At 43.0% G+C, this 27,105-nt stretch overlaps 3 protein-coding genes across 6 annotated transcripts; 2 read left to right on the forward strand and 1 right to left on the reverse strand.

The window, feature by feature from the left end:
- The first annotated feature begins 1,501 nt into the window (after positions 1-1,501).
- On the forward strand, positions 1,502-7,291 carry LOC105455444 (BTB/POZ domain-containing protein KCTD3). 2 transcript variants are annotated; one of them, XM_011698770.1, is made up of 11 exons: positions 1,502-1,700; positions 1,935-2,248; positions 2,328-2,486; positions 2,613-2,801; positions 2,904-3,383; positions 3,644-3,760; positions 4,259-4,264; positions 5,481-5,620; positions 5,730-5,916; positions 6,096-6,374; positions 6,759-7,291. In XM_011698770.1, the coding sequence occupies exons 1-11, from the start codon at positions 1,642-1,644 to the stop codon at positions 6,956-6,958; spliced, it is 2,130 nt and encodes a 709-aa protein (XP_011697072.1). In that variant the 5' UTR covers positions 1,502-1,641; the 3' UTR covers positions 6,959-7,291. The 2 variants fall into 2 exon arrangements, with proteins under 2 accessions (XP_011697072.1, XP_011697073.1); XM_011698771.1 differs by lacking the exon at positions 4,259-4,264.
- Positions 7,292-7,424: 133 nt separating this feature from the next.
- Positions 7,425-10,900, reverse strand: LOC105455443 (CAAX prenyl protease 2). 2 transcript variants are annotated; one of them, XM_011698768.1, is made up of 6 exons: positions 10,702-10,900; positions 9,826-9,931; positions 9,613-9,751; positions 9,308-9,544; positions 9,158-9,220; positions 7,425-9,075 (listed from the first exon to the last, which is right to left on the reverse strand). In XM_011698768.1, exons 1-6 carry the CDS (start codon positions 10,821-10,823, stop codon positions 8,861-8,863), a joined length of 882 nt encoding a protein of 293 aa, XP_011697070.1. In that variant the 5' UTR covers positions 10,824-10,900; the 3' UTR covers positions 7,425-8,860. The 2 variants fall into 2 exon arrangements, with proteins under 2 accessions (XP_011697070.1, XP_011697071.1); XM_011698769.1 differs by lacking the exon at positions 10,702-10,900 and adding an exon at positions 10,146-10,223.
- A 465-nt stretch (positions 10,901-11,365) lies between these two features.
- On the forward strand, positions 11,366-21,822 carry LOC105455450 (F-box only protein 11). 2 transcript variants are annotated; one of them, XM_011698777.1, is made up of 8 exons: positions 11,366-11,534; positions 15,959-16,267; positions 16,510-17,298; positions 17,587-18,439; positions 18,525-18,745; positions 19,151-19,369; positions 19,462-19,669; positions 19,760-21,822. In XM_011698777.1, exons 1-8 carry the CDS (start codon positions 11,447-11,449, stop codon positions 19,887-19,889), a joined length of 2,817 nt encoding a protein of 938 aa, XP_011697079.1. In that variant the 5' UTR covers positions 11,366-11,446; the 3' UTR covers positions 19,890-21,822. The 2 variants fall into 2 exon arrangements, with proteins under 2 accessions (XP_011697079.1, XP_011697078.1); XM_011698776.1 differs by lacking the exon at positions 11,366-11,534 and adding an exon at positions 14,826-14,960.
- Positions 21,823-27,105: the final 5,283 nt, after the last annotated feature.

Consider the following 27,105-nt stretch of genomic DNA (forward strand, 5'->3'; position numbering starts at 1 on the left):
AATTAATTTCGCTGGAAAAGGCTTTGTGAAACCCGAAATGTTTAAAAAATACGACGTTCTTAACTGTAATTGAATAATATCTATTATATAAATAATGTTATACAATTGTTTAATATACAATTTTCTTTTCTGTTCTTTCGTTACTTAATTCGTTTAATTACTTAATGTCACATACGCTCCTTTGGCCATATATAAGTATGGATTGATAGTAATTAACTTCATACGTGTCGCCAAGCTGGAAAATGTAAACTCCACTCCAGTCAGTAATTTTTTGCGGGGAGGGGGAAGGCTCCGGTGAAATCAGCGTGTTTGCGACGTGTAAAGGAATTAAAGGTGCTGAGTTTGTTTTTAATTTGTTTCCATCGATATGAGGTTTTTTCCGGCTCCCTATTAATTTTCAACATAACATTTGATATATGTATGATATATTGACATTTTTTTACTGACTGGGGTGGAGCCTAACAATCGAAGTTCGATACATCATCCAACTTCAGCTCGGCGACATCGGGTCTGTGTCTTTTACATAGCAAAAGTGGAGGGACTAGCAGTCCGTATTTATTTAGTCAAAGATACGCCCATTGTCATTGACTTAAATTTCTTATATGGTCAAGTACCTACTTTCACGAGCTCGATTTTAGCACATTTATTGAGTAGCATGCAGTTGCGAATATTCTATGTAATCATGGTGAGCGTGTAGAAAAGTAAGGAAATAACAGACGAGAGCAAGTTCTATCTTCGTAAGTGATTTTCGATTTTATTACAGGGAGATTTTGCGCTAGAGAGAGGGCTATATTTGCGTCAATTGAACGTCAATTGGTTCCTTACTTTGCGTTAAAAATAAATGGGGTAGCGAAGGAAAGAAGAAAATTACGTATGAATACATAAGAAAGAGAAGCACGCGAGGAATATATAAATAAATTTTTCAACGTAAAATATATATTTCTTTTGAATAGTTGATAATCATAAATACATATGCATTTATCGGCTGTTTATACGATCGACAGTTTCTTTATAGAATAACTATATATATATATATATATATATACATCTATAATATATTCAACACGACGGTATCGTAAATTGCATAGATTAAAATATAGATAAATGAATCTATTCGCATATAATAATCCCAGAAATAATAAACAAAGATAACTGCAACTCAATATAACTTTTTAATTATATCGTCGTTTGCATCGCGCATTCATGTTTTATCTTAAACACTTTTAAGCCATTTTTTTTATACAAGATTGATAGATATTGATTTTTAACAAACAACTATAAAAATAATTATAAATTGATTTTTAATTTCTTAAAATCGTCCGATTTGTATGTAGAAAATATATTCTTTTTACACGCATTTTTATTTGAATTCGAATTCAAGCATTGATCTCTCGATCTCGCTGAGACGATCGATAGCACTGTGCTCCGACCAGCTCCGACTTCACACTTCGCACTTGGTTGAGAATCGCTGGTCAGAGTCCCGTCAAGTCACGCGTGCGCGTAGCGGACCGACGCACGCATAACCTCAAATTCGTCGCGACTGTCGAGAGAATTGCTTTCGCACGCGACAATTGTGAGACATTCCCGACGATCTCGCGGGGATATGAGTTGTCGTTATAAAGACACGCGATAGCCCCGAGAATGGCCGCGCCTTATCTAGGCGTGAGCGACATTGTTCATCTGAACGTTGGCGGCACCAGGTAGATCGTTCGTCAATTTTTCCATCGATTTTTACTTAACCTCTCGAGTGTGTTTACTCAACTCAACCTGCAAATTGGAATATGGATTCATATCGTTTTTAGATTATCTCATATTTTTTTTATCGATTTTTGGATCTTAGATTAGATTCTCTCATTGAATCTTAAATTTTTTCTTATCAATCTCGTACTAGATTTTTTTTTACCTGTTTTGACAGCACATTAAACCGTTTTCAGATTCTCCACCTCCCGTCAAACTCTGACATGGATCCCGGATTCCTTCTTCACGGCGCTGCTGAGTAACAGAATCGACAGTCACAAGGATGAGACTGGGGCGCTTTTCATCGACCGAGACCCGAAGCTGTTCTCCATTATATTGAATTACCTCCGTACGAAGGACATTGATCTGAAAAATGTAGATATACGGACTTTAAGGCACGAGGCCGAGTACTACGGCATCACTCCCTTAGTTAAACGATTGATACTCTGTGAAGATTTAACTCAGTCATCCTGTGGCGACGTACTGTTTTATGGCTACTTACCACCGCCAAGTAAGTAGTTAAGTGGTCGCATTGTTAAGCATATTATTTGCATTGCAATATAAATTGTAACGGTCCTGTATATTTAAAGGTATACCACTTCAAGAACCTGTGGCGGTGACATCAAATGTCAGTGACGTATCAGTTCATATTAGAGTCAGCTCCACTTCAAACTCCTCTACAAGAGTCGATGGACCGTCTACCTCGCAATCTGTGACAACCACGAACTCTACTAATCAAAGTGTCAACGGTATTCATTTTTATTCAAAGACTTTATTGTCATCAATAAGAACATTTGCATCTGAAATATTTAATTCGCGTTGAATAATTAACTCCACATTAAAGAGAAAGCTGACGAGGAATCGTTTTGCCGCAGGCCCACAGAATCACAAAGGGGCACTAGGGACGCATATGAGAAATTCCTCTTTGGACTATCGACTGCCGCAACGCGGACTTCCGCATTCTCGCACGCCATCTCTAGATCTGAGACACGCCAGGAACAACTCGGCTGATCTGAATAAATTGTATAAAAACGATATCGGCCTAATATTTGGATCGCAGCAAGGTAAGCACTAGTGAATCGTTACTCCTGAAATAAACGTAAAATAACGTCCACCTTTCTTTTCGCTTTACATTTCTAACATTAATAAAAATGCACTGATTGCAGTTTCGTCATGGGTGGACCCTCTCAGAGTGCAAATCATAAAGGCGCATCACAATTGGATAGTGATCGCCTACGCGCACTTCATCACGTGCTATCGGCTGAAGGACTCGTCCGGGTGGCAGCACGTGTTCACCAGTCCGCACATCGAGTGCATAATCGAGCGCGTGGCGATAAACGCGAAGATGGGTAGCGGCGCGGACGGTAAGATGGTTGCGATCTCTTATGGCAGTCAAGTAAGGCTCTGGGGTGTGTCCGAGGAAGGGATCAAGATCAACGTGGGCACGTTCAATTTGAACGTGCGTGTAGAATACTTGTTCTTCATCGGCAGCCAGTTGGTCGCGTTGTCGCCGACCGGAAAAATCGGCGTGTGGCACGCGATGACTCATCATTGGCAGATACAGGACGTGGTGCCCATCCTGTCGTTCGACACGGCTGGATCTTTCCTTCTGTTGGGTTGCAATAACGGCTCGATTTATTATATCGGTAAGCAACAAGATATTACATTTCTAAGTGAAGTCCTCAATACATTTTTGACAAATCGCCAATTTACACATTAGAGGAGCGTTATAAAAGAATGTAAAAATTTTATTCTCTAAAATTTTAAATATTAAAAGTCTTTGAATTGCTAAAAAGAATTTTAATTGTTAAATTTTAATAGACTCGGAGCGTCTTATGGAACACAAATCACTTTAAAAAGAATTTAGATCTCTGTAATAATTTTGGTTATTGTATGTGAATTACAGACATGCAAAAGTTTCCTTTGCGAATGAAGGATAACGACCTGCTTGTGACCGAGTTATACCGTGATCCGAGTTACGATCCCATAACTGCGATATCTGTGTATTTGACGCCGAAAACTAGTAAGTCTCCCTTTATGTGTCCTATTCTCATCTTAACGTAAAAATCCCGACAGATAATGTAATTACAAAAGTCCGAGGTAAAAACTTTTTCCTCTAGAGCCAACTAGTACGATTTGTTGAAAAGCGATTCGAACGAGTGACGTATTTTATCAAGATCGTTTATTAAGGCTGCTTAAATGCAGAATGTAATAACAAACGTCACCATCGCAACAGCTTCATCTCGCGAGCGATTATTTCCATCACTGTGCTAAAAAAAAATAAGAATAAAGAAAAAACAAGAGCTATCCTTTTATGTTCGAGAATCTGTTAATCAATAACGAATCTGTTAATGATCGCATAGGTGTTATATAATTGTTGTTACTAACCGGCGTCTATTTTATATTCATTAAGATATTATAGGAATGTGTTATAAGGTTTGATGTTGGTCCTTAAAGATATTAATGAGAGTTTATTATTACATTCTTTGCTTCGTCATTTCTCGTACAACTGGATAAATAGCACAAGGCAAGTATGGGTCGTATGTAAGCAGATTTTCTGCTTTCTCACGTCCAGCTCGTAATAAAACGAAGCGTCATCCGCCTTCATCTTTGTGTGTTTTGATTGCATCAAAACGTGATTCGTGCGATTAAATTAGCGACAAACGTACACCCTCTTCCTCTCCAGATAGCATTAAGTTTTTCACACCGATGCACTGGCGCATAGTCGTATATACATTTTCTTTTTTTTTGCATATCGGAATATAAGAATCATATACTTAGAAGCGTGTCTATTACAAAGCATATTTGTTTTTAGTAGAATGGGAATGCAAATAAACGTCTATTTCTACGTGCGAGAGTATACGAATTCACACGAGACTTGCGAAATGATATTAGATATTGCACAACTTATACACAACCCTGCTATCCTTATGCGTCCAGTTGTACTAACGCGATGTTCTTTTTGTTTCTTCGCATTACTTGTTACGCAGTGGATTCAGTTGATCCGATTTGTCCGTTAGAGCTGCTTGCTTGCTCTTTCTATTCATAGTAATATGTTCCATGCCAGCATCTGAGAGGGGAAAGGGAGGTAATAGAAAACATGTATTTTTGCTTGTGTACTTTTTTTCGTTGGTAGTGACAAATTTATAGGTAATTTTTACCTAAAAATAAAAAAAAGGAAAAATTTCTGCAAAAATTTATTTTAATTATTTACATTAATTATTAATTATTTGCACACATAAGCGTGTTATTGCTTATTTATAAATTATAATTATACATATGTATATATACATACACATTGTATATATTTTTAAAAATAGCTTTTGCTTATTGTTGCAATGTGCAGCATGAGGCATTGTGAGCTTCAAGACATCATATGTATTATTTTCTGTTAATAATACTCATTTAAGCACATATGTTATTTAAATATTACTTCACGTTACATCTACATTTTCAAAATCTTTCATTATATCATAGCTATTGTACGAATAATTAATCCTCTGATGCATTACTATATAAAATCTTATCCTTAAATTATGTATAATACAATTTATTGATTTTGATCAATATTGATTTAATTTGAGATAAAATTCTCAATCAATATATAATATATTATTAAAGCTATGTGTATGATCAGATGATATATATTTTTCATTTTAATTCTCAAAGTGTATCAGATGATTAATATTCTAAGCAATATTCTCAGCATATTCTTCTAAAAGTACGTTACACTCCCAACATAGGTCTCTGCGGAAATTGGATAGAAATCGCCTATGGCACGAAGTCCGGAAGTGTCAGAGTAATCGTCCAGCATCCCGAAACTGTTGGCCACGGTCCGCAGCTATTCCAAACCTTTACAGTCCATCAGAGCAGCGTAACCAAAGTATGTTCAGCATCGACATGTATCCGACAGAGTTTTACATTAATATTGTACATTAAATAAATTATAATGTCGCATTAATTTAATTTATGTCACGAAACTTACGTTACAGGTGACACTCTCCGAAAAATACTTAGTGTCGGTTTGCTCGGAGTATAACCACGTCAGAAGTTGGGCGGTGACCCGATTCCGCGGAATGATTTCTACACAACCGGGATCGATGCCCGAGGCAAGCTTCAAAATTGTATCTTTGGAAGCAATCGATTCGTGCGTTAGCTACACCGCTGGCAACGATTTTGGTATGTTTTGTAATATATTGCAGCTTTGTGAACCGTTACAGCATTGTTTCCTTTAATTTGAAATTATTTTTGGACAACACTTTATCTTAACGCTTTTTTATTTTTATTAAATATCTTTCGAGATGCGAAAAACTTTATAATTCTCTGGTTTATTTAATACCCGAATAAAATATGTACAGGACCATTCGGTGAGCAGGATGACGAGCAAGTATTCGTGCAGAAGGTCGTGCCCGAAACCGATCAGTTGTTTGTGCGATTAGCGTCGAATGGGAAAAGAGTTTGCGTAATACAGTCAGTCGATGGCAGCATCATAAGCTCATTTTACGTACACGAGTGTGAAGGTTCTAGTCGCATGGGCTCAAGGCCCAGACGTTTCATATTCACTGGTCATTCTAACGGCACCATTCAAATGTGGGATCTCACAACGGCATTGGATCCGTCTTTCAATGCCACTCGAGGTACGTTACTCTCTCTCCCGTTGTGTGACGTAACGGAATCGGCGAGCATGACTTACATATCTGAAATATATTGTAGGAAGTAGAGGATTCGCGTAAATTGTATATTTGAGAGAAATTCTATGGGAGGCAAATTATATTTATTTTATATGACATATGTAGATATAACGTTAACTTTCGTAATAAAATCCATTTTTTTTTTTTGGTGTTTCGACTGTATTTAGATAAGAGAAGTGGCCTATATATAAATCATTACGATTAACTTTTTCTGATAAATGTTAATTATTTATAATTTTATATTAATTTTCCACAAGATTTTTTGTGATTAATCTCGATTTAATTAAAAATCTGTTGCCAAATTTTTATGATCTTGTCTTTTTGCAATAGATACCTCCGGTGGACCTACGCCAGAAGAACTTTGGAAGTTGTTGGATCAATGTGACCTGAGCAACAGCCATTGCTCAACGCCTTGCATCAGTCCGTCTCCTTCGTTACTCGCGGCTGGACCTAAGATTAAGTCAAGCAACGTATTATTTCTCAATCAGTCGCAAAATCCAGACCCAACGCCTGGACCAAGTCAAACGTAAGGATGCGCCTGATCGAGGTACGTCGTGCCAAAGTGGCACGCAATCAGAATCTGCATTTATTTAATTATTTATTTATTAACGAGCCGCTATGAACCGTCAAAAAGTCTGTAGCCATAGTTCCTAAAACGCCATCTTTGCATTTTCAATATGTATAATGAGACCGGAGTTCACTATTTGTTTATTTAAACAGTGCAATTTTAAAAATAATATAGCAAAATAACATGACTGCATTTATAAACTCTATAGCCATTATTGTTGAAATCATTATTTTTTTTAGTAGGGAATTGCACTCGTGCGTAAAAATATGTATGATATATATTAAATTATTTTTTTAAGAAAGTTCGATAAATATTATCTCTTTCGAACATGGCCAAGAATATTTATTTATTGTTATTAATATCGACGTAACAAAATTTTTTGAAAATTTACTGTTAAAAAAATTTTAATATCTACAAATTTATAATTGTTTTTTTTTACTATTTATTGTTATTTGTTTTACTCCAAAATAGCTATCGAATTTTCTTAAGAGAGATCGATTTTAATGATATTCTATGTGAACTTTATATGTCTCGTTCAATAGGGTAAAGGGAGGAATAGATATATTCGACAAAATCATGAACTGATAGATAATAATAAGTTAAACGTTTTTGTTTACATATTGTGTATATATATATACTCAGTTATATATTCTGTATGAATGTTACAAAATGAATCAAATACGAGATGATCATATATGGAATCATGTTATTTGTCACACACATGCGTTAAAACGTCTCGCATTAAAACAAGATCAAATATTTGAAATTTTTTAATTCTAATACATTTATATTGTAAATCAATGTGACCAATCGTTATATCGATTTCTAGCGATTTTTTTTTACTTCGACTGTAAAGCACTTAACATTATTTCAACGTTGTATCGACGTTTTATGCCCTGAATATTATTATTAAGTAATTGATTTTACCACTTGTGTCTCGATTAAAGAATGGCATACATTACGTATGCAATTAACGATGTAAGGATTACACACATTCGAAGATCAAATTGTACTGTCATTGTATACATAAATACCTATATATGTAGCCTCACTGCATATATAATGTATACGCGTTCGTCGATGTACATATACATATATAAAAAAACGTATAGTAATATTGTTGCGTCAAACCGCGCTACTTCTGTGATTTAAATAAACCATTATGTGTATGGCGATGTGTACCGCTTTTCGTGAATATTATTTATCCACTGCCACTGTACACATGAACATCGTTATATACACTATACATACAGACTGTTATAAAAGTAGACGATTAGAAAGATCGTTTTTAGAAATTTTCTCTCAGTAGGTTACATTAACTCTATACATAATCTATATTACAATTTTTTTTTGTTTACAAAAATCTCTTTCTGTCTGAAAATATCGATAACGTTTAACGGATCGTGATTCGCGAAATAATGTAATGTTGCGGCATATACAAATGTATGCGGCAATCGTCGTAAATGATAAATTAGAGCTAGATCCTTCGCATTTCGGTTTTGCGAACAAGTTCATCTAATAGTTGTTGTGACACTCACCTGTGATCGTCACTGTAAAAGTCTAATTTTCAGGCACTACGGTGATAATACTTTGTAACAATGCCGAGCTGCACGATCAGTTAAGTTATAGATACACACTGCTATCGAATATATATATATATATAATTAAAATTAGTCGGAAGTAATCCCGCCGACGTTCGTCGACAGACAAGTAGTATTGTACTCTGTTAGACATAAAATACAAAATATCTCACAACAATGTAAACCGACGGAGATCGGTGGAGCAAATTGCGGTAAATTCTGCGTAAAAACATTTAACCCTAGTATTTGTTATATCCTAATATTTGTTAGAGATCGGGCGCGTCTCATATAAATTGTTTAGTCCAGAATAAATTATTATTAAACAACGATGGATGAGTCAGCGGCATCAACAAGTAACACCAGGCGACCAAGCCAATCACAAACAGACACATCAGTCCGGCTCTCTTCAGTGGATCCTTGTACGCCCCTATCTCAGACAGGTCAGGAAATCCCATGTGATTGCAAAATGAATGCGCGGCAAAGGGTGCGATGAAGTGTCCTAGGAAAAATAAAATACAATAAAATCGAAAGTCTCGTCAGCGACTTTATGTAATAACAAAAAAAGATCAAAATGATCCCACCTGTTCTCGCAAAGAGGAAGGCCGCGTACGCTCCAAATAACGTCGTGTACGTGGACTGAAAACCTAAATTAACGCAATTTATTTCAGTTTATTCGAACGTCACGCGGATCCCTAGATTTCCTAGATATCCTCCTCAAAAAAGAAACTTACAGGATATAAACAACGCGTGCTTGATGCTCATTCCCATCTTTACCCTCTCCACCACGTGATGGAAGTGAGCCACCCCGAAGAACAGGGGGCAAACGAATATGGCAGTAGTCGGTGTGAAGCACTGCAGGAGCAGCGGCAACATGCAAGCCCTGAAGGTCCACTCCTCGGACAGCGGAGCAACCACCAGATTTCTCCACCAAGTTAGAGTCTGTATGCTTCCCAGCCAATACATGGGCTCTGAGACAGAAATTGTGTCTGTCAGCTGTCGGGCCCACGGACTCTCGGGATCGATTTCGAATACCAACCGGTGTACAGTCGCCACAGCCCATTGAATCCTTGCAGACTCAGGGGACCTAGGAACAGGATCATGGTCAGGAGTAACGATATCACAGTCGCCTGTATCAGACCCGTCCACCGAAGGCCCAGCATCTCCCAGATCGTTGCCTGTTAGGCGACAATAAAAATGATTATACAGAATATAATATCTAAGTCGCGTGTAGACGAGAAATAAATAATACCTTTTGAAATATTTTCTCATTCAGTCCAAAATATAGGGATGCTGGTGAAACGAGGGTCATGATAAATACGCTAAAAAATCGTTTCTTTATGGTCGACGGGTGCTCTCTGAAACATAAAAACCCATCGAGTGTAAAAGTTTGACGTCCTGTCACGAATATTTTTTTTATAAGTAAATGTATTAATTATATATATATATATATATATATATATATATATATATGTAATATGACATGCTGAAAAATTGATAAAGTTATTGATTGCCATCATTGCGTTTAATCTGCGATTGCTTTATAATTTTGCAAAATATAGTTATTTTGACATTTTTGACAGGCTGCAGCCTCGATAGCTCTGAGGTTGATTTGAATGTCGCACCAAATCGGACGCCATTAATCGCACGTGAACTAGACGTTTGACGCGTCTCTGCCGCTCGGCGGTCCCCCCCTCTCCTCCCTCGCCCCTCACCCGCATCTTCGTTTAGTCGAGCGGCGCAGGCCGACAGGGAGCGCCACCGCCGCGCGCGCTTGTCCAGAAATATTCCAGGAGCGGCGCCGCGACAGGGAGCGCCACCACGTGCGGACACGAACTGCGTGCGTCAGTCACAGCATCCATCCGGTCGCCGTGTGGAACGGTTCGCGATCGCGAGCGCGTATACCGAACGCACAAGTGCACTGCGCTCGGACGAGACGGAGGGGCGAGTCTCCTCCGCGCGAGGAGTCTCGCTGGATGGACGTTTAAAGGGCGGAAGGAAGCGCGGGGGGGAGAAAACGGCCCGTTGACGTCCAGAGTGTGCGGTGATCGCGACGCCGCCACCGCCGCCGCCGACGTTGCGCTAGTTCGCCACCGCGGACGCGTTTACCGGCCGCGACGCAACGTACCTGTTGTGCGGCGAACTCCAGACATACAGGCTCGCCACGTACACGATCGAGAGCGCGAGGCACGCGAGGATCGCGGTGGCGCAGTTCGTCGGGCTATCGGTACTCCGCTCCGCGGCCTCCATAACTCCATAACCGATGTCGGTCGCCTGTGTCGCGCTCCACTGCGGAAGGGGGGCTCGGTAATAAGCCCGTGGCGTTGGCGGTGGAGATCGCGGGGAAGAGAAAGAGAAAGAGAGAGAGAGAGAGTGAGATAGAGGCGCCGCAGCGGCAGAGGGTTGAGGCGGTGGTGTGTGGGACGGTGCGGGTCGAATGGGGGGTGGGGGGTACACCACGGCACGCACTCGCGGGGCAGAAACTTGTCCGATTGGCGGCTGCCCTCTGGGCCAGTCGGCGAGCAGAGACCAAGAAGATGGCCGCCGTGCACGGTGGTAATGTCGCTATTGTGTAGTGCATCTTAAAGCTTTTGGCGCAGCTTCTGTGCCGTGGGCGTCCGCCGAGCACGGTACCGCGGTGGCTGCCCGACTGGCCCACGGGGAGGGTACCGCCGGGATCTCGTGCGCGTCCTCGTAGCCGGGAAGTGCGACGGGCCGCGATCGACGACAGCGGAACGACAGGAGAGGCAGGAGGCGGCGGCGGCGGCGGTGGAGGAGGAGGAGGTGGTGGTGAAGCAGGAGGTGGAGGAGGACAACGACGGCAACGAGGACGGACACGAGGACGACCGCCGAGGGCCGCCGACGACACGAAGATGCCGAGCGCGTCGTTTTCGTCGTCGCGCAGCTACGTGCGGAGGTCGCGTCGGAAAAACGGAAACAGGATCCCCTTGCCGAGAACGGGTAAGCAAAGCAAGCGAGCGAGCGAGCGAGCGAGCGAGCGCAACGGAGAAAGAGCGAGTGAACGAACGCGGAGCGTATGTACGAGTGAGCGAAGAGGGACGGATCCGCGCGAGGGAGAGAGCGAGCGAGCGAGAGAGCGAGGAGGACGAGACAGAGACAAAGACGGGTTTCCGTGTTCGGAGCTGCTCGGACCAGGACCTCGTCGTCGGCCGCTCCCCCCCGTCCGCCGCGCATCGTCCCTCCGCGACCGCGTCGCGGATCCCGGGGGTGCCCCGCGAACGTCGGCGACGACCCCCGGGCTCCGCCATCTCCATGCCTTTGTTCCCTATGGGCCATACGTATGCATGCACACACAACCGCGTCCGTCCGCACGGCACGCGCCGAGCGTTTCCTGCGCTCTCTCGCCCTCGCTCCTACACACAATCCGCCCATCTCTCCACACGAATTCTTTTTCTCTCCGCGGCTCTCGCTTCTCTCCTCGATTCTCCCACGGTCCTCCTCTCGGTTTTCTCTCTCTATCTCTCTCTCTCTGTCTCGCTGATTCCCTTCCGTTGCTCTCGCTCGAAATGGCAGAAAATTTGGAAAGGTGCTAAAAGAGGTGACCTCAAATCGGTCGGTGTCTTTTATTAGTGAAAAAAGGGAAAGACAGGACGACTTTAAAAAACTGGATTCAATATAGCGTCGTGACTCGACGCGTGGTAGTAGGGGACGGTCTATTCTAAAACATTCACGAGCCGCTGCGTGCATTCGATGCCTTGGCTGCTCCGAGCTGTATCTCTCTCTCTCTCTCTCTTTCTCTCTCTACGCGTCGCAGCTGAGGTTAGGTAGCGTCGAGTGTGAATGGCAAAACTGTCAATCGGCTAGACACTCGGGCCTGGGTCACGGCTGCAACGACAGTGGGGGGGACTTAAGGGGGACTTAAAGGGACTCCGTGGCTACCGTGAATTAGGTGTCAAATGACACATTCGTGTGTTTTTCGACATTTAAACGTCAGACGTCAGACTCGTGAACGCTTGTCAACCGTGCCCCGATCCCGATCATTTGTGCAGCTCCGGAACTGTGCGCGTTCCCTTCCTTCCTCCCCCCCGTGAATCGCTTTTCGGAGATTTGCGAGCAATTTCCGATTGGCAGCCGCTAACGCAGCCATATTGCTTTTCGGTATTTGTGAATAATTTCTGATTGGCGGCTGCGCGTCCACGGGAACGGTATACAGTCGGTGGATCGAGGAGGTTGCAACACTTTCTTTTTTCTTTTTTCTCCTCTTCTCTTTTTTCCGCCCGACGAGTCGCGGGTTGCGCGGCGCCGTCTCTCTTTCGCCAAACAGCGCGGTGGTTACGTCCCGTCCGGGGGTAAACAATGGTGGAAAACAACGAACGACAAATCGCGTCAATTTGAGAGATCCGCCTGTCTGATCTCTCGATCCGTCTGTCTTATAGCCTTTGAATGAATGAATGCAGAGCACGACCGTCGGCGGATTCGCGATGCGAGATCGCGAATCCCGAATTCCCGAAAGGTGGAAGGTGCGAGACGACGTGCGGAGCGGCACACGCCGCGTGCCCGTCTGCACGGGGAACGGTGGGTGATACCGCTCTCCGTTCGCAATAATATAATATACGTGTCGCAAGGGCCGAGTGTCTCCGGGCTGTAATATAACAAGGGTTGAACGACCCCGCCGGTGATACCACGGTCGAAGGGTACGCGCGACCCTTTATTGTAACGCAATATCGCGATAGAACAAAGTTCCTCCTCCCTCTCCCCCCGCCCTCTCCCTCTCCCCCGCTCCCGTTTGGAGAACGTTTGCTTTTGTGCAGCGCACCTTTTCGTGCTTGCTGGGATACCGTAACGTCCCGCGGGCCGATCATATCGATTCGCGATCTCCACTTCGCGATCAATCCGCCGGAATGTTGGCTCTGGAGTCGCCCCCTCCCAGCCCGCGGGTTCTTTTTTTTCCTCTTCTCTTCTTTCCTTCTTTCTCTCCTCTCTTCTTCCTCCTCCTCCTCCTCCTCTTTCTCTTTCTCCCTCTTTCTCTCTCGTTTCCGAATCGCCAGCGATCCAGCTGGAACGCGGCGCAGCTTGCGAGATATACACGTCGATCGGTGCCGAATTTTCCGGTCGGAGAGAGAGAGAGAGAGTGGAGGGGGGAGGTGGGGGAGAGAGGGAGAGCGGCCGAAGATGAAACGGCGAGAGGAGGAGAGGTGGAGCGAGAGAACAGACGGAGGCAAAATGGGAGGACGAGTGAGCGCGTATTCTTGGGACCATTGAAGCTGTGACGTACCAAATATTCGGAAAGGTTTTACCGTCGTTTCAGGCTGGATTATTGGCAGGGTGATAATACTTGAAATTCTTAGAGAAACAAAAAGCAATATAAATTGAAATTCGTATGTTTGAAATTCAATTAATTGAACTCGAGTGTAGTTAAATAACATTACAGATTGTAGTGTTGCTGATACTCAGGTATTCGGACACTCGTATGTATTTGCTAAAAAAAAACGGTGACAGATAAGAATAAAAATTATGTCGCCCGATAATAAAATCTTGCTATCGGTATTTATAAACCGTATATAGCAGGTCGAGAGTCTTAAGATCGCCGGAATTAAATCATCGTCCCCGTTCGGTGTGTTCCGCCGAAAGGCAAGAGACATCCGAAGGAGCTTTTTTTTTTTGCAGAAGGAGAGGAAAAAAAAGTGGAAGGAGAAGAGAGGGAAGGGGGAGAGGGGACATCCCGACATCCGTCTGTTACGCGAGCGTCGGCGCCGCCGCCGCGCCGCGCCGGTGCGTTTCGTATATATATATAGTGATGAATTACCGGTGCGCTCCACTTTCGCGAGAGAGGACTCGGCGTGACCCGGAAACGTGATCGAGAGTGTATAGTATCCGCGGCGGCCTCCCCGCACCGAAATCGGCGCATCTCCGCGCGGATCCCCGCACGCGGAGCTGAAGCGCCCTCCCGTCGTGCGCCGCGGCGTGTTCGTCCCCGCGTGCTCGCGTGTGTCAGCCAGCAGCCTAGAAAGTGAAACGTCAAGGCGCTTGTTTATAAGCGGGGAACGGGCAGAATGGAGCAGCGCCGCGTCGCGCTTAGACGACGATTACGCTCGCGGATGCAGTCGGCGCGGTCCGTCAAACGCACCGATAACGATTCGACCGTGAATGGAGAGAGAGAGAGAGAGGATCCGGAGTGCCGCGGCGGGATGGGGAGGGGGGGGCGCCTTACCATCAATGGGCTTCTGTCAACAACTTGTACTTTGGCATGCGACGCGAATTTCTGTCTCGCGATAACGGAGATCGGTTGACAGGCGAAAGACGTTTGAAGACGTTGCGTTCGTGCGTGCCACATGCATTTCTCGTTCGCGTGTTACGCGTGTCACGCGGATGATTGGACATTATGGCAAAGATATACACACGCGGAGTTTATCGTTAAGTTTTATTGTACGACGCACACTGTTCGACTGTTCGCGCGATGTGTGTGTGTGTGTGTGTGTGTGTGTGTGTGTGTGTGTGTGTGTGTGTGTGTGTGTGTGTGTGTGTGTGTGTGTGTGTGAGTGTGTGTGTGTGTGTGTGTGTGTGTGTGTGTGTGTGTGTGTGTGTGTGTGTGTGTGTGTGTGTGTGTAGTCGTGTCGTAGTGTGTGTCGTGTGTGTGTGTGTGTGTGTGTGTGTCGTGTGTGTGTGTGTGTGTCGTGTGTCGTGTGTCGTGTGTGTGTGTGTGTGTGTGTGTGTGTGTGTGTGTGTGTGTGTGTGTGTGTGTGTGTGTGTGTGTGTGTGTGTGTGTGTGTGTGTGTGTGTGTGTGTGTGTGTTTTCGACGTTGAAAAATTGAGGAGCGGAAAAACTCGCGCGCGTCGCGCTCCATTTTCGTCGCTCGCGACTTCGTCATCGCGCATTGACGTTTGCCCATTGGACATTTGCATAATGTCAACAATTACATTAAAATACGCGTAATCGCAACGTACGCTCTTTATTAACGGATTCCCCATGCGGGCTTGCGACATTGTACACACCACCTGACAATTTATGCCCGTAAAGCATTTGTAAAACAAGGTCACCTTGTGTCACCGTGCAAATTTCTCTAATGGCTCGCTATAAATTACGCGGCGGATAGCGAATGTTTGCACACGCAGCCTACAAATGCCTTTTGTTTATGAGCTCTGTATTAATATAATATGCAAGTGTAATGTTACACGAGCCTATTCGTGCTCGCGCACAGAGAATGATTGTAGAGAGACCGCGGCTTTCTCGATCCCCCCCCCCTCCCCTCTCGAATTAAATTTCTGGAAATACGCGGAAATGGACAAAGAATGAAAATCTCCTTCTCTAAAGCGGTCTCTTCCTTTTCGGGAAACTTTCAGAGATCTTATCGATTCTTGGAAATTTTCAGAAAGCTTCCCTCTCTTGTTTGCCTCTCTTCTAATATGCACGTTTTGCTTTTCAGCCGAGCCATGCGAGCTACCGTGCCCAACGGCCAATCAGATCATTCCAGGAGGAGTAGTTGTTGGTGGAGGCGGAGGAAGCGGTGCCCGAGGCTCGTCCCCTAGTGTATCCGGAGTCGCTGCCCCCTCGCCGTCACCTCAATCGCACTCGTCGCCGTACGACCTGAGACGCAAGAGTCCACCGCATCCAGATCCGGCGCCCGGCACGAGTTCCGCCCTTCCGCCGTCGGGCGGCATCGCCGCCACCTTCGGTTCGTCGTCCCTACCGGCGAGGAAACGACCGAGGCGAACATGTTCGCTGTCCACAGATGGTACGTCTCGAGGCGATCACTATAACGTTCGATGAGTAGAGTTGGTAGCTGCTCCGCGCGTCGAAAGACGACGGGATTAATGCACACAATGGTGGATGTATCTTAAATGTTAACGCTTACGATATATGCGCGCGATATAAAAATCTCAATTCTTGACGCGTGAATCTTTGGACAAACTCAACTCCGAGAGTCCGTTGGAGATCCCGATGGAGATTCCGCTAACTTTTGATTTCTCGCGACAGGTATAAACACAAACACGGCGGCGCACTACCTCCAGTACGAGCTACCGGACGAGGTGCTGCTCACGATATTCAATTACCTTATGGAGCAAGATCTTTGCCGAGTGTCGCAGGTGTGCAAGCGTTTCCAAGTGATCGCGAACGACACGGAGCTGTGGAAGTCGCTGTACCAGCAGGTCTACGAGTACGATCTGCCGCTGTTCAATCCAGCGCTGTGTAAATTCGAATTCGTCTCGCCGGACGACTCCGAGTATCAGAATCCGTGGAAGGAGAGCTTCAGGCAGCTATACAGGGGCGTGCACGTGCGGCCCGGCTTTCAGGACTTGAAGTTCAAGGGCCGCAACCTGCCGTACTTCAACACGGTTCAGGGCGCGCTGGACTACGTCGACGAGTACAGGAGCAACAGCGCCTCGGCGAACAGCGGCGCCACCGCCGCGGCCGGTCAGGGCTGTTGCAACGGTTCGCAAACGAACGGGGAGGACACGGCGACGCAGCATCTGGTCTTCTTGCACGCCGGTACATACAGAGGCGAGTTCCTCGTGATCGACAGCGATGTAGCGTTGATCGGCGCCGCGCCGGGGAATGTCGCGGAGTCCGTCATTCTGGAGCGAGAGAGCGAGTCGACGGTCATGTTTGTGGAGGGTGCGAAACGCGCTTACGCCGGGCATCTCACGCTAAAGTTCACGCCCGACGTCACGAGTACGGTGCCCCATCACAAGCACTATTGTTTGGAGGTTGGTGAAAATTGCAGTCCCACCGTCGATCACTGCATCATCAGAAGCTCGAGCGTTGGTAAGTGTACGGCTTAACGAGCTTTTGTAGACTGATTAAAATATTTTAATGAAAATTTAGAACTCAAATTAGAACTTGAGGGATGGAATTACCTCTATAGAGTAAATTTAAATAAAAATTTTATTATAAAATAACTATAAGAAATATCACTACTAAATGCATATGTATTACAATCTTTAAAAGGATAAAACAAGATCTTCGAATCTTATAATCTCCATTCAATATACGATATAAATGTATAAATTTGGCTTTTCTTATAAATTTCATTTTTTTTTTTTCAACTTTCAGTGGGTGCAGCGGTCTGCGTATCGGGCGTGGGCGCCAATCCGTTGGTGAAGAACTGCGACATATCAGACTGCGAGAATGTCGGGCTGTACGTGACCGACTACGCCCAGGGCACGTACGAGGACAACGAGATCTCGCGGAACGCCCTCGCCGGTATCTGGGTGAAGAATTACGCGAATCCCATCATGCGACGGAATCACATCCACCATGGCCGCGACGTAGGAATCTTCACGTTCGACAACGGGCTCGGTTACTTCGAGGCCAACGACATTCACAACAATCGGATAGCGGGTTTCGAGGTGAAGGCCGGCGCCAATCCCACCGTTGTTCACTGCGAGATTCATCACGGCCAGACCGGCGGCATCTACGTGCACGAAAACGGCCTGGGACAGTTCATCGACAACAAGATTCATTCGAACAATTTTGCTGGCGTGTGGATTACATCGAACTCGAATCCGACTATACGTCGGAACGAGATATACAACGGCCATCAAGGTGGCGTGTATATTTTCGGCGAGGGCAGAGGCCTGATCGAGCACAACAACATCTACGGCAATGCGCTGGCTGGTATACAAATTAGGACAAACTCGGATCCGATCGTCCGGCACAACAAGATACATCACGGTCAGCACGGCGGCATTTACGTGCACGAAAAGGGTCAGGGCTTGATAGAGGAGAACGAGGTGTACGCCAATACGTTGGCAGGCGTGTGGATCACGACGGGCTCGACGCCGGTTTTAAGGCGAAATCGAATTCACAGTGGCAAACAGGTCGGCGTATATTTTTACGACAACGGCCACGGGAAATTGGAGGACAATGATATTTTCAATCATTTGTATTCAGGAGTACAAATAAGGTAATTCTCACGTCCGAAAGGATTGGAATCTTTGTTGAATGGTAGCGATAAGAAAATCGGCTGAATCGGTGTGTTTCTTCCGCAGGACTGGCAGTAATCCGGTCATACGCGGTAATAAGATATGGGGAGGACAAAACGGCGGCGTTCTAGTGTATAATAGTGGCTTAGGCTTACTCGAACAAAATGAGATTTTTGACAATGCGATGGCTGGCGTCTGGATTAAGACGGACAGCAATCCAACTCTCAAAAGAAACAAGATATACGATGGACGGGACGGCGGTATTTGTATATTTAACGGAGGCAAAGGTAAAGTGTTCTCTTTGTAGCAAATTTTTGACTGTTAATCACTTTCCGTGATCGTTGATTAACGTTGACGAATATTACATAGACGGCAAAATGCTTTTAAATAATTTACAATTTTCCTCTTGATGTAGTTTATCTTGCCTACTTTTACTGATTTTTATATTGAAAAAGTGATTTTTATATTGAAATTTATATTGAAAAAGTTCGATGCATGTCGAAATATATTGCACATAAACTTAATTATTTTAACTTAAAAATTAATTAATTCTCTAAATGCTTTGATCATAAAGAGTATAATGAAAATGGAAAACAATCTTTATACGAAGAAAAAAGCAGATGAGACTGAATACATTATATATTCCATTGAAGAGTAGACAGAATCGTGATTTTTCGCGCGTCTCGGTACAGGTATTTTGGAGGAGAACGACATACTTCGCAACGCGCAAGCGGGCGTGCTTATATCGACGCAATCGCAGCCGATCCTGAGGAGGAACCGGATTTTCGACGGCTTGGCGGCCGGCGTCGAGATAACCAACAACGCCACCGCCACCCTGGAATTCAATCAAATATTCAATAATCGATTCGGCGGTCTGTGTCTGGCGAGCGGGGTGCAACCGACGGTTAGAGGTAAAACACACTCCGCTTCCGGTGGCCGGTTCGCCGGTGGCGCTTCTAAACGGAGGAAGTATCGCCACGCGCTTCTTTCTTTCTTTTTTTAGGCAATAAAATATTCAATAACCAAGACGCGGTGGAGAAGGCGGTTGGGAACGGCCAATGTTTATACAAAATCTCTTCGTACACCTCCTTCCCCATGCACGACTTCTATCGCTGTCAAACGTGCAACACGACGGATCGGAACGCGATATGCGTTAACTGTATAAAAACTTGTCACGCCGGTCACGATGTGGAATTCATCAGACACGATCGGTGAGTTCGATTCCATCATACATATTATTTAGTCGCGCGCGCGCGCGTGCCGTAAAATGGAGTAATCGTGTGTGCAATAAATATTTCTAGATTCTTTTGCGATTGCGGCGCCGGAACATTGAGCAATCAGTGCCAGCTGCAGGGTGAGCCGACGCAAGACACGGATACGTTGTACGATAGTGCGGCGCCGATGGAATCACATACACTTATGGTCAACTAGGAACTAACCTAAAATAATTTAAACAATCAAACAATGTCTAGAGCCGTAAGTCCAGTAATATTGCGAGCACGCGCGCGGTAAATCTATTGCCGAGTTCTTTATTTATTATCTTCCCTTCATATCGTCGCATTATATCGTCATTGTTATGCTTTAAAGAAATTCTATTTATTACGATGATTTTGTTTTTATTGTTAATATGTGATATTATTACGGTGTAATATGAATATCACGCAAGGTACACGTGTGTGTGTGTGTGTTAAGTAATATTACATTAACTATAACGATGTGTTAGTAATATTACTTCAACTTAACTTTAACTGTATTATTGCCATTTATTTTTTTATCAAAATTATCATCTTGATACCCACAAGTTGCTTTAATTTTTACAAGAATATATTTCGCGTATTTCCATATTTTGATATGGATGCTAATTGAATTCGAACTATAGACGTTCTGCGTTATCCGTAAACAGAATCATTTGATTATATCATTTCACGCGCGGATATGTAACAGATTTTTTTTACGAATAAAAAATTTATTCACTAATTTATACACATATCTTGAGCAATTAATCGGATTGGTTATCTTTTTTCTGAGTCTATTAAAATGAGATCATTATTGCGATTGCACCTCTATTAGTTTTATTTCAAGTGTTACTTCTATTTAATTGAGTCTTGTTAAAGATTTTTAAAAGAGATAATTGTTTCTTTCCCCAGTCAAGGCTAATAAAGAACTCGGCAATCGAATCGCCAAGAAGGCGATAGTAATAAAATAACAAAGAAAGCCCTTATATGTGTAAAGCATACAGTATCATATTAGGTATATCAAATTAATTTAAATGTGTAAACGAGGGAAACGCTAGGCTAAACGTAAATCGAACTTTTCACGTGACTCTTTTTATTGGGGTTCTACAATCCTTAAAATCTTCATATAACAAGAGAGTGCAGTGCTGTATAAAAAGGAGAAAAAAAAACGAAAGGAAGAAGGAAGAGAAACATGTGTATACGCCATAATGACACTCGACGCCTCAATACGATCTGAACTGCTCTGAAACTGTAATGGAAGCCACGATAACGTAGATAAGACGAATGTAAGCTCGCACAGTGTGAAACAATGTATCTGGAAATGTAAATTGTGTATATCGTACGCGAAGCAGTAACAACGCTGGGAGCGAATAATACGGTCATATTATCTACTTTTGAGCATCAAAGCGAAAATCTACAAAGAAAGAACGTAAAGCATACAGATGAAATTTGCACTCGACAGTTGATAAGAGGGGTACTTGGTCGTATCACAGTGTATAAAAGGAACGGCTAGCAGTGTGTGCGTGTTATTGAGTGCCGCACTCGAAATTGCAAATCTCGAAACTGAAAATCTCGAATTATTTCACGCAACAACAAATAAACAAACAAACAAACAAAAAACGAAAAGTAAAGGACTGTAAACCAACGGGTCACGGAACGTCTCGATCGTTTACGTATTATCAAGTGCAACTTCGTTGAGTCAATGAATCTGTCGAATCCTATGCGGTACAAATCGAATCTCGAAGAGATGAAAAACGAGAGAGGGGACGAACGAGGAGGCCGGAAGACCAACGCGACCGAAGATCTGCAAGACACACCGGAACGAATGTCTAAAATATGTGATATACAAAACTCACACAGGTGGAATAATCAAAAAAAAAAAAATAAAGGTAAACGTGCTGCTAATTTTTCGACGTAAACATACCTCGTAATTAACGCGTTAACGATTCCAATAATCGCGATGGTGAATTTATGTGATGGTCCTAAGTTGCCCCTACACGGGCGAAGTGCATAATAAGGATGGGATAAATGTTGAAGACTAAATTTAAAAAAGAAATCACGAAGAGGGAAGAGTGAAAAGGAAGGAAGAGTGCGTACACGCGGGAATATAATACGACGGTGTATACCAGTGAAAAAGGAAGAGAAAAAAACGAAAAAAAAAAACGGAAGCAGTTAAGCGTTCGAAATAGAAGATGTACTGTCCGAGGAACAGTTTTTAAAAAGTAATCTCGAATTTTTCAGAGTAATCAGATTTTTTTAATTATTACGTTAGTAAGTAAAAGAAGTCTAATTACCTTATTGTAACGTGTAATTTTTCCGGGAGCGGCGCGCGCGCTCCCGTGCGAGGAAAGGAAGCGCCTATTAGCGATATAATTTTAGACCGAAATCACACCTTTATTTACGCAAAATGGTATACATATATAGATAAGTAGAGAGAAGCGGACTGTCGTGAGGCATCATTGTGAATTTTTTGTTTGGAATTTAATAATTCGTAATTCGTTATTCTATGTGTATATTCTGTGGTATCTTTTTTGTATGTCGTGTATGGCAAGGAGACGCATGAAAATTGCCTTTCAGCTTACCGCGACTCAGGAGGATAATATATTATATAGATACATATATATGTATGTATATATGTATGCATCTACATATATAAATATATACATATATATAAGAGTTACTGTACAGCTCAGTGCTAGAACAGTCACATGTCGAGCAAAAGATCCGGGTTCATTTTCCGGACATCTTATTCCGAATATATAACATTAAGAATTTTGAATAAAAAAATATCTCGGAGACACATATGTATATGTGTATATATATATACTTATATGTATATGTATATGTATATATATATACATATACGTTATATATACGAACATATATATGTATATATATGCATAGCGGAGGTATTTTTTTATACAATATACAATCAGTTACCTTGAGATTAAATTAAATTTATCTTTCGCAGACTTTGTTCGTAACAGAGATACGTGTACATGAATATATATATTCATATGCGCAAAAAACATATATGATATGTATATATCTACAAATAATAATACTGAATGGAAGAGGATATTAAGTGAAAGGCATTTTTCGCAGCGCGTCGCATTAAATTTAACCGAAGGGGCAAAAAAAAAGAGATGTATATCGAATCTTTGGGTTCTTGAGTGATATATTGTATGATCTGTTGTTTTGTTTAATAATTGTTCATTTGACGAAAGAGAGTTCGTAGATCCTTTTCTGTCCGACGTTTGAAGCGGAGGAAACTGCAGAAGAATACGGCGATGCACAATACGGGATATACTTAAGACGATACGGGATAATACGTGATTAAAATTCTATTACGTATATACTGCAGTTACGTGCCGGGCGCGCACTCACAAATTGTTTCTATTTATTTTTTTTCTTTCTTTTCCCTTCGCGTTGGAAATTATTGATCACAGAGTTTACGCCACTCTCTAAATTGGACGTGTGATCATAGAAATTTATTTAACAGATTATTTATCGGATATGTATAAATTATTGGTTTGAATTCGAACACTGGATGTTCTGTGTTATCCTTGAACCGAATCATTTTATTGTGTACACATTATATGTGTTGCAGAGATGTATGTATGTATAAATACAGTCTTTATTTCTTTTTATCGGAGCAGTCGAGACGGAAAGAGAATGGCGTGCGCACGGGCGCCGCGCCCGCGCTTCTCTTCATCTCTCCTCCGAGGGTGAATAAAACGAAACCCTCGGAGGTATAAATTTATCATCGTCCGTGCGGAGCCGTTTTTCCCTCCCGAATACGCGAGGGGAGCATTTTTCTGCGATTTCTACCCTCTCATGTACACAGCGAGAGAAGGAACTCGTCCGTCACAGCGTAACTGTCACTGCTGCTATCTGTTCAACGATTCAGTGAGACTTGCCTTAAATTCTACCTATATTTGAAATTATGTTAACAATCATTTGTTGAATGTACAAAATTTGTTCGTTGACAAAATCTTGTGTGATTCGTTCATCGTTACAGCAAAAGATGATCTGCGATACGATATACGGCCTCTGCGAAAGACTCTCTCCAGAAGTATCGGACTTTAGATGTTGTTGACACAGCGAAAGTGCGTCGAGAACATGCTAATCACTCCGTAATATTGCAATTGGAACGACAAAATCGCAGAAGGCTACTCCTAGCGGGCAGGATCGGCGTCTTCCCTCGGCAAATCTTTTTTTTGTGTGTGTGTTCTTCCTGCCCGTAATATAACAACTAACGAAACTCACCGGCGACAGTGACAAATTCGGCCGTGTCGGCGAGTTCTTTTTCTCCGTGCAGTTTTCCCCTCCCCAAGTATGTATGTTGAGTAATGTTTCGAACACATTGTTTTTGCGCAGCAGCCGTGTATATATGTATGTACGTTGTAGGACGAGGCAGTAACCAAGCGGCGAGCGATTCGTGGACTCGTATAATAACTTCCCGACTGCTTCCACACTCCGCCTGCTCGAGCGTACGCGTTTTACGGCTTACACCCTCGTGACCTAAAACTTCAAAAAAAAAAAAAAGTGGGTAAAAACAAGGAAAGAGGGAGAAAAGAGAAACACGTACAGACGCGCACTAGACGCGAGAGATAGGTAAAAATAGGTTTGCACAAAGAACTTCCACAACTACAAAATACACATACACACACACACATACACATCGCAAACACATACACATCGTATACACACACGGTGGGTCGAGACTTTCATATTCGGCTGCGGCACGATTCCAGTGTTTCTCTGTTTCTAGTTGTTGAATGTATTAGAGATAAGACTCGATCACAGCAATAGCAAAACCCTATCCCTTCTTACCCTTCCCCCCCTCTCCCTACCCTTCCAGTTGTGTTTGTCATTTTCACAGTTCCGCGTGTAAGATCCGCTGACGCTAAATAGAGCTTTATATCGCACGTTCCCACCCAAAGCGTGACGTTTGTCGTTTCACGATTTTTACGTTTGCGAAATTTTAAAAGAGTGAGAAGAGCGCGATCAACAGAGAGGAAAAGAGGAGGAGAAATGGTAGAAGTGAAAATCCGATTCGGTTTCGGTGACCGATGGCAGCGGGTTCTGAACGTGTAACAAGAGCGTCGAGTGCGAAACAACGTGGCAATTACGTTGATTGTGCGTGCCGGATTGTCGAGCTAATCGGCTTAGTCGCGAGCAATAAGCGCGTTTCGTGTAAAGTCTCGAAATCTCGAAGTCTCGAAAATGTGTCTCGAACGGTAAAGCATCAATCAACTGTTTGAACGCCGATTATCCTGAACACCTATTCTCCCGGGCAATCGATATCCGTGGAGAAAAAAAAATATGGGGAAAAATGTTTCACTTTATCATCCATTTAAAGGCTTTATTTATATATTTTTTTTTTACATTTATAAAATATTTATGTGAATTTATATGAATATTTTTTATATTTATATTATTTTGTTTTTAGCATCATACCTTGTTTATGTTTTTCTATACATGAAAATTTTTCACGAGTAATCGATAACGGATACGTTATATAGGTCTCCCCTCTCCGTTTTAAATCCGGATAATCGGCGTCTCGCCGTGTACAGGGTGCCTAACTTGAGAGTAATCTAAAAATATCCTCGTTCAAAAATACAAAAAAGGGAGATGCGTTAGGCACACGTTATTTATTTCGAGGGTGCAAACACACACGTACACAAATACACACTCACACGCATGTTGTATTTATCAGCGTTGCGTAAAACGAGACTAAAACGGCCTCTGATCCATCGGTCTCTCTTCATCGCGACTCTTCGATCGCTCCATTCCACGAAGTCTGTACTTGCATCACCGTCAAGTATCGGCTCTCTCGATTCTCCGTCAGCAAGTACTTGCCATTATTACGTTAGTTGCCATAGCCCCATACCGGTGCGGTAGAGAAGCTAGGTAGATTAAGAGCACACGAAGATTGTTGTGCAAACACACGGATCCGCAAAAAATCAGTAGACGTACGTATAGTGTAAATATTAACTTGACCATTCTATATATATATATATATTATATATATATAAATATATATATATACATAACGTATTGATTGCACTATTATATAAAAAAATATATATATTATTGCCGATTATAATTTTTATTTTTTTTTATCCTTTATTGTTAATTTATGTATCTTTTTTTTTTTCGTTTTTATCAGGACATCGAGGACGAAAATGTGTTCGGACTATCGTTTCCTTTTTGCATCTAGGGTAAACGGAAAGAAACGGGAACGAGGTCGATCGTCCTTTATACGATCGAATAAACGATACCACCAAATAATTGCCCCGTGCAAGTAGATTTCGGCCAACCGGTTAGATTTACAGAGCGTGACGTTTAACGCTGCGAGCGAACGAAAATTTACCGGTACCGCGTACCGATTCGAGCGGCACGAAAGGAAAGAGGGAAGAAAGAGAGGGAAAATGGGTAAAGAGGAAAACCGTACGTCGCGCTCTTTCCCGCCGTGATTGCTCGTTTAAAAACTGCGATTTTTCACGCGTGATAATTATGCGGCAATTAAGTAACGTACGTTAATTAACCGGGAGACTCTATTAACCGTTTCGCGGCCGCGGCACGATTGTATTCGCACGCGGATGAAATCTGAATTGTCGCGTAATATCGCGGAACGTATATAAGACGACAATAAGAAACAGTGTAGCTCGGCTCTTTGTCATTTTGTCTATTAAGATCACACAAGATGGATTGTGTTCGGGTTGTATCGTAACCGCGTGGTAAGGTAAATAATTTCGCGCAATAAAGCGAGGTAGATTTCGTATCGCAGCGAACGTAATCTCGTCTTTAATTATTCTCGTGGCAGGTACGAGCTATTAATTTTTCAAATGATTATTCAACCGCGTTGAAATTACCATGAAAAACATAGATTCGCATTTTTACAAGAATTATTCTCAACCACGGAAAAGTCAGCCTTCGATCGAGACAATGAATACATTTGCGATTATCGCGATAATATTTTACCGCAAGTGTGCGCGGGGGGGGGGAGGGGGAGAGAAAAGCCTAGATTGTTTCGCAAAAGTAGTGGTTTCGTCTCCTATTATTAACTGTCATGCAAGGAAGAAATTATTGCAACAAAAAGGAAAAAAAAACGAGCGCGGTCGCTTTTTTTTTTTTACAGTTTCGTGCCGATCAAAGATCGCGAGACCGTTGCAATTTTCGCGAGATCAAATATCGCTAGCTGCACGCGAAAGTGATACCTGCGTGTGTCTCCCCCTCCCCCCCCCTCACCCCTCGTCCCCTTCCCTTCCGACGAAACGGAGACGCCGCGATAGCCGTAAGGCTTATTTTTCCGTATCCGCGACATCGAGAGAATTGAACTCGCGCGCTGGAGTTACACCCGTGTATCAATCTCCGATGACGAGATGTGAAACGGGATCGCGATC

Source organism: Wasmannia auropunctata, unplaced genomic scaffold, assembly GCF_000956235.1.
Source record: "Wasmannia auropunctata unplaced genomic scaffold, wasmannia.A_1.0 LD335903.1, whole genome shotgun sequence".
In the NCBI taxonomy this organism is placed as follows: Eukaryota; Metazoa; Arthropoda; class Insecta; order Hymenoptera; family Formicidae; genus Wasmannia; species Wasmannia auropunctata.